The sequence below is a fragment of the Plectropomus leopardus genome, chromosome 15, assembly GCF_026936395.1.
Source record: "Plectropomus leopardus strain MGB_pleo_1.0 chromosome 15, ASM2693639v1, whole genome shotgun sequence".
Classification (NCBI taxonomy): Eukaryota; Metazoa; Chordata; class Actinopteri; order Perciformes; family Serranidae; genus Plectropomus; species Plectropomus leopardus.
In genome coordinates this window covers 11,299,742-11,307,120 of record NC_142190.1, presented here as the reverse complement: position 1 = coordinate 11,307,120, position 7,379 = coordinate 11,299,742, and the positions used below count along the sequence as shown (strand labels likewise).

At 36.9% G+C, this 7,379-nt stretch overlaps 1 protein-coding gene across 1 annotated transcript; it reads left to right on the top strand.

The window, feature by feature from the left end:
• The first annotated feature begins 1,444 nt into the window (after window positions 1-1,444).
• Window positions 1,445-6,984, top strand: pgrmc1 (progesterone receptor membrane component 1). The gene is made up of 3 exons (XM_042499860.2): window positions 1,445-1,771; window positions 4,871-5,026; window positions 5,907-6,984. The coding sequence occupies exons 1-3, from the start codon at window positions 1,477-1,479 to the stop codon at window positions 5,999-6,001; spliced, it is 546 nt and encodes a 181-aa protein (XP_042355794.1). The 5' UTR covers window positions 1,445-1,476; the 3' UTR covers window positions 6,002-6,984.
• Window positions 6,985-7,379: the final 395 nt, after the last annotated feature.

The window sequence follows — 7,379 nt, the reverse complement described above, 5'->3', positions numbered from 1 at the left end:
TTGTGAATGTGATATTTGCTAATAAGATCTATGTAATATACAGATGTTTGGATTGTTTTAAATGTTTTTATTAAATTTGCTTTGAAACTATCAGACATGAAATAGTTCTGTCTTAACAATTGTTTGTTATGGAGGCCATTTAGTTTTTGTATATCCATATCTATGTATGTACGGTTGTTGTTGCAAAATTATACATATGTTGTAATATTAAGTACTTCTATCACTGTAAAAGACTGGAGAAAACAGAAAATGTTAATTTCTGAGACACTGAAACCAATTTTTTTTTGTTTTATTTTGTTTTTTGCCTTTAAAAAAATACTCAAAGCAATTACCAGAATAGGCTACGTGTCTAACTATTGTTAAAGCTCAGATATGTTGAAATTATTGGTTGATTAATTTGGGATTATGCAAAAGCTGATGAGACAACTGTAACATAGCCTTAATTTTGTCACACACAGTCAGCTGTATGCAGATATTGGCTCTTTTTTTTAACATGAGGGGATTTAATGATTGTAGCAGGATTTTCCTATCTGTTTTCCATACTTTGTAGTAATTTTCTGTTACATTGAAGCTGCCCTCATTTTATGGTTGGATATTGAGCCACTTTGTGGTTGTTCTGAATTTATGAAGTATCACATCTCTTTGTGGACGTTTTGCATGGTTTTGTGGTTGCCTAGATCCCTTTTCGGTTGTTTTGTATCCATTTTTGGTCACTGCATTATTTTCTTGTACATTGGGTCACTTTTTGGCTGTTCTTCATCAAGTTGTAGTTTCACATGGTTGTTTGCATAATTTTGTGGTTGTATATTGTGTAACTTTGTTGTTCTGCATCAGTGTGTAATTTCACATCTCTGTGGTCATTTTTGCATAAATTTATGGTTGTATATTGTGTCACTTTTTGCTTATCCTGCATTTATTTGTAGGTTACACATCTCTTTATGGATGGTTTGCATCTCTCTTTTTTTGTTGTTTGGTATCTAATGATACAAAAACAACCATGTTGTATATTGTAGTAATTTTATTTTTACATATCTTTGTAGTCATTTTATGGTTGTATATTGTTTTGCATCGTGGTTGTGTAGATCAACTTGTGGTCGTTTTGTGTGACTTTGTGCTTGTTCTGTGTATCTTTGGTTATTTTTCGTCACATTTCTGTCACTGAATGTACCAGTTTCCATAAAAGCAAAAAAAAAAAAAAAATTAAACAAAGGGGCAAATGAAAGACGTACTTAAATTTTTGTTTCTTTTTTTGTCATCTATACAATCTACACACAATATAGGGCTGAAATTAATGGAGTTATTGATCGATGGAAAACAATTTTGATAATGCAGTAATTTTGGCACGCAGCTAAAAGAGCGTGATTGGTTAAATCGTGACTCGACGCCTCTGAAGCTGCAGCTCTGATTGGTTCAGGGCGCGGGAGCTCCGCCAGTACCACCCAACACGCACACACACGGACGCAGAGAGGAGCCAACATGGCTGAGGAAGAAGTAAGCGAGGTAACTTCTGCTGGTATTTTTCAGGAGCTCTTCACCTCCCCGCTGAACCTGACGCTGCTCAGCCTCTGTCTGTTCCTCCTCTACAAAATCCTCCGCGGGGATAAACCACCGGATCTCGGCGAGATGGAGAAACCGCTGCCCAAACTGAAGAAGAGAGATTTCACCCTCGCAGAGTTGAAGCCCTACGATGGACTTCAGAACCTGAGGATCCTCATGGCTGTCAACGGGAAAGTGTTTGACGTGACCAGAGGGAAGAAGTTTTACGGCCCAGGTAACTAAAAACGTCCACCCCCCCATTAAGTTGGTACGACCTGTCCTGTCGTCCCTCGAGGATTCGAACCATGATTCGAACGTAACATCACCAAAGGCCGCTCGCGTGAGTTGGCTTTTTGTGATATTTTATTCATAAACAATCCGCTTACGTATTTACCAAAAAAACCCCAGATAATCAGAGTTTTTTTCCCCAAAAGCTAGCGCCACACCCCCTTTAGTTGGCTATTTGAGATCCCCTTTCACAACAGAGTTACTGCTGTAGCCTTGGAACCACAGATCGTCTCTGAGAGAAGTTGAGTTACTCCTCAGTGAAAAATAATAGCCCACCGTCCGCCATGTTTTAAAAGTGCAGAAAGACAGTGAGCGAAATAGCCTTCTGTAACCTCTGAGTTTAACTTTAACTCCTGACACAGATTCATAATTAAGCCTAATATGCCAACAGTGTATATTTACACTGGTGGAAAAGTACCCAGGTCTTTTATTTAAAGGTCCCACATTGTAAAAGTCAGTTTTCCATGGCTTATTACAAATAGACATAATAGACATAAAGCAGATATATTTTCTATAAAAACACTGTGAAAATACTTAATGCTGAATCCACAATGAAGTGAACACAGTCTGTATTCAGATACTTTGCAAATAAATGAGCCGTCAGGACTTCTTTGAAGTTGTGATGTCACTGTACTATATGCTGCGTTCCACTCAAAGTTCGAGGTTGGAGTTGAAATTTATGACTTCCGAGTGCTCCAGGTGCACAACACCACACAGACAGTTACAAACTGGTGTTTGTGTCGCTAGTCCATGAACAAAATTGCACCATCAGTGCGCCTCCTTGCACACATGAGCGAAACAGGTTCAGAGTTTGTTTACAATAACCAGCAAACTAGTAACACTGGCAATATGTTTTGACATCAGTTTACATTCAAAACAGATTTTTCTACATAATAGTACATCTATTATTTTAATGAAATATGTGCAGATGTACTTGCATTGCCTTTTAGTTGATTTCTTACTATTTACAATTTGTGTCTCCATGGATGCTGCCATTGTTGTGTGACGTGAGACCGCTGAAGTCGGGGTACATGTACTTCATAAGTAGGAACTCCGACTTTGAGTGGCGTTCTGTTGTACTTTTTGTAGTAGGAGGAGAAGGTGTGGCTACTGTGCCGTCACATATGAGTTCATGGGTTAATATGTCCATTAGTGCCTTTAAATTGTATGCAAGCACAGTGCTCTAGTAAATGCACTTAATTATTTCCCCACAGTATATTTATGAGCATTACCTGTCCACATCCTGCTCTTAACTGTGATTTGACAGTTTCAGCCAATCACAACAGACTGCATCATATTTGTTAAATTCATCCATAACTGAACTGATAGTAAACGTCACATTTACCTGAGAAACTTTATAGATCTCAATTTTTAACTTTAAATGCAAAGAAAAAGAAATCCTGTGACTTTACAATATCTTTGCAAAAGGAGGTCTCATATCTGTTCTTTACAGCAGTGCGGTTATACTGATGTAGGATTGTACTAGAATAAGCCATCCGCTGTAACTTTTCCATCACCTCCAGTTGTCTAAAAACAAGAATCTGCCCTCTCATGCTTTCTGTTAACTGAAAACAGACGCAGAGTTGGACCTCTCTAGTTTTTATCTTATCTCAGATTGTAACCTCTGTTGCATGTAACCTCTGGCCAACTTTATTCCTCACTGTCATGCAAACCTTTTAAGCGTGCTGCACAGCCAGGCCTAAAGCCTGCAACCCTGCTTTGGTGTGTGAAATTAAAGGAATTTGGTTGATTTAAAGTATGTCCTATAGTGAGATCTCATGCTAAAAGGTCCATTTAAATCACCAGTTGTCTTTGCTGTCTGGTAAACTTGTAATATTTATGGTCTGGTGGAGTTTTGGTACAGTAATGAAAATGACACATAAATGCTTTTTTTTTTTTTGCCCCACCAGCAGCCTAGTGTAATACTGTCTTACACACAACCATCCAAAAGCTCAATACTGTCTAAAAACTGCAAAATATCTATTAAAATCAGGAAATATCCAATCAAAGATTGAATAAACATTTTCCTCTGCTTCCTGTCATTTTTTAGAGTAGATGGTAATCATTATAGTGAAGAAAAAAATATAGGCAAATTAATTGATAATTTCTTAAGAAATCTAAATAAATCTTTAATGTAAAACACTCCGACTTTTTCAAAGACTTTAACAGTCTGAATGAAAACATATTCTGTCTTCTGCATGGTAAAAAGATTTCAAGAAGTGTCATTATCAGTTATGTTTTTGTATTATATATGGATAATTTTTAATGCAAAATAAAGCAGCTTGTTTTGTTTTGTTTTTTTTGTTATGTATAAAAGGACACAGTTTGTTTCCAGCTACATGAAACACAATCTGGAAATTAAAGACTTGTGATATTCTGCATTTTTAATACAATAAACAAATCCCTTAAAAAAGACCCAAAACAAACATCACAATACTTCTTAACATCCTAACCCTGTCAGAGGACCATTGTTTTGGTTTTTTTTAAAGACAATCTTCAGAAAACCTCTTAGAAATTTACAACTTAATTTTGTAATAGGGTTGAGTTATTTCCTTAAACGACTGGGCACTGTAGTTTTTAGCAAGTTTCATTGCAGTGAGAGGAAACGGTACATTTGTTGTGGACTATTTTCAGCAGCAGATTAATCCACATTTGGTGCTCTAGTGAGCTCAGTGCAACAGTGTGGCTCATTGATATGTATTAAATAGTTTTGGGGAAAAGGGATAAGAGATGTCAGGCTTTGGTTGAACGGACAGTACTTTTTGGTAGAATCAGGTCATTGTTCATTTTGGTCTTTTTGTGGTTAAAATATAGAAATTCACCAGCCATATCCTTTTAAATTACCTTAATTTTTCAAAGATTTCTATTTTTATATGTATATTTCAGGGGGAAAATGGACTCCAAGCTCAACATCAGGCTCCTAGAAAGAAAATGTAATGAAAAAACAAGCTTTAAATGATCTTTTTTTCAGTGTAGGAGCAATTGTGGCCCTTCTGCTGTTGTTTCTGCAGCAATCTCCTCACTGTGTCTCTTCACTGTCTTGCAGAGGGGCCGTATGGTGTGTTTGCAGGCAGAGATGCATCCAGAGGTTTAGCTACGTTCTGCCTGGAGAAGGAGGCCCTGAAAGACGAACACGACGACCTGTCTGACCTGAACGCCATGCAGCAGGAGAGCCTCTCTGAGTGGGAGACTCAGTTCACCTGTGAGTGTGAGATGTGACGGTTTCACATTCAAACTCAACAGTTATCATAGCCAAAAAATATCACATGAAACGGTATTTTCACCGCAGTATATCACACTCTCTTTTTTAGCTTGGTTAATGGTAAAGAGTCGGTGTATTGATAAAAACAAGGTGTGACAAAGTGCAGTAAAAATAGACCAGTGAATAAATGATGAACCACACGACTTAAATGACGGAGCTGAAAACTTCAGATCTGTGTGGAGCAATAAGGAGACTGTAACCTTCCTCAGATAATACACAAAACAAAGAGAAATTATATATTAATCATGTTTACTATATGTTTTCCTGCCATTTGGAGTTTGATTGAAGCTCTGTTAAGATCATCATCTTGTCATTTCCTCCTTTTCTGTAATGCAACTCCTAATATTCACACAACAGAGGTGCATAAAACCACATTTATTTTATTTATTTTTTTAAATGTTGTTGAAATTTGTGCTAAAATCGGGTGTAAACCTGGCTAATGTCTCTTATTTTATGCATCTATTACTGTTTTTGGATTTCTTTTACATTGTAATGAGTAGAGTATTTTTTTCAAGCAGAAGTTTGTAAACATGCAGCATTGATGGTCCACTCTGATATTTTTGTTTTGTTTTCGCGACTTGATTTTGTAGTCAAAACAATTCAGGAAGGAAACAATAAGGAAGATAATTACTAATTTCAGAGGACTCTTTGAAAAAACTGGCTTTTGTGATTATTTTCATGAAAACTTGTTCAACAAATTAGATTGTTTTTTTTAAGGAGAAAGCTACAAACATAATGGTGTGTCCTTGATTTTTTTTTCCTGAGAGTTTTTGGTCATTGAGGCAGTGAATAATTCTCTTTTATCTCTCCTCCATCACAGTTAAGTATGATTACGTCGGCAAGCTGCTGAAACCAGGAGAGGAGCCCACAGAGTACACAGACGACGAGGAGGGAAAAGACAAAAAGGCGGACTAGAACAAAAAAAGTGAAGTGGATAAGGATGATTGATGCCTTACTGTTTGTAATTTTGCTGCCTGTTGCCTCCTGTTAGGGCCGATCTCTTCTTTTGGACTCTCACAATCCTGCATTTTATATGCTGACCCAATTCCATTTGTGTCCGTTTATCTCGTGGCATTAACAGTTCAATTTGCTGCAGTCTGATGTAGAGCTGTGCAGTGTTGTTAGAGATTATCAGCTAAAATCGATTCTTAGCTTGTTGCACAGAATCAAGAACTTGGACCAATTCAGATGAGCGTTATGTGTCCTGTAGGCTGAGACCAGTTTGTTGTGTGAAGACGAAGAAGCTTTGTCTGCGAGATAATCCACCGCTCTGTCATTCACTTTGTTAGAATCGCTGCTGATGTGTTGCAGGTTGTAAACATTCCTTTTATCCTAGTTTTGTCCCAGCTCAGATTAAATACATTTTCTCAGGACATCTTTTCACTCAAAATTAACAACAAATATTGAGGGTTTGGAGCCTGAGGGAAGATTTAAAGTATATTTTAACCTGGGGTATTCCAAATAAACTTCAGTTTTACGGAAATAATTTAAAGCTGGTTTGGTTATTCAGCAAGGGGACTAATTTCTGCTTGTACTGTGAGTGAGAGATGGAAACAAACATTTGAAATGATTCATGTGAAACCAGAAAGGCACTCGGAGAGCACAGACCACTACCAAGGCCAAATGCTTTATCTTGCAATGTAAACACACTAAAATAAAAAAAACAAATGTGTATCCACCCGATGACTCTGTAATCCTGCTGAAAACCAAACTGAAAACAGCCTGCTTGGTGGATGTAGTTAAAGTTTGTTTGGAAAGTTTTCGTACGTTTCCATTGCTTGTCTCAATGTTTTTGGATACAGGTATGAGATAAACACCCAGGCTAAAAAATACAGGAATTTCCCTGTGTACATGACGCTGATGATCTGATGTAAAGATTAAAGATGTCATCACATAAACACTGCTGAACATCTCTTTTAAGCACTTTTTCTTGTTAAAATGCACCAACCACATTTACTTTATTCACCGTTCTGTAAAGTTTCAACTGGCCACAACAGTTTCTTGTCTAATCGTCAAAAAGAGGAATATACAGATGTTTGGATGTTTGTCTGATTTTCAGTTTGAAGCCTTTTCAATGATCCTGAGATTTTTGGCAGGGGTGTAAAACCCACAATAAGACTCTAGCAGCGTGTCTGTATTTTTGCTGCAGAATCCAACATCCCAATTTTATAATCTATTAAACATTTTAGTCATTTATTTTTTAAAAAAAAAGTATTTTCTCTGCTTTCAGCTTCTGCAATATAAGGATTTGCTGCTTTTTCTCTGCTTTGTACATTTGATTTGATTTCTTTTC

What these genes read in the sequence shown, in the direction of transcription:
- pgrmc1 (XM_042499860.2), top strand. Translation starts at nt 1,477, where the DNA reads ATGGCTGAGGAAGAAGTAAGCGAGGTAACTTCTGCTGGTATTTTTCAG. An exon ending in GAAGAAGTTTTACGGCCCAG is followed by an intron (nt 1,772 to 4,870) that starts GTAACTAAAAAC and finishes ACTGTCTTGCAG; the next exon opens with AGGGGCCGTATGGTGTGTTT. An exon ending in GTGGGAGACTCAGTTCACCT is followed by an intron (nt 5,027 to 5,906) that starts GTGAGTGTGAGA and finishes CCTCCATCACAG; the next exon opens with TTAAGTATGATTACGTCGGC.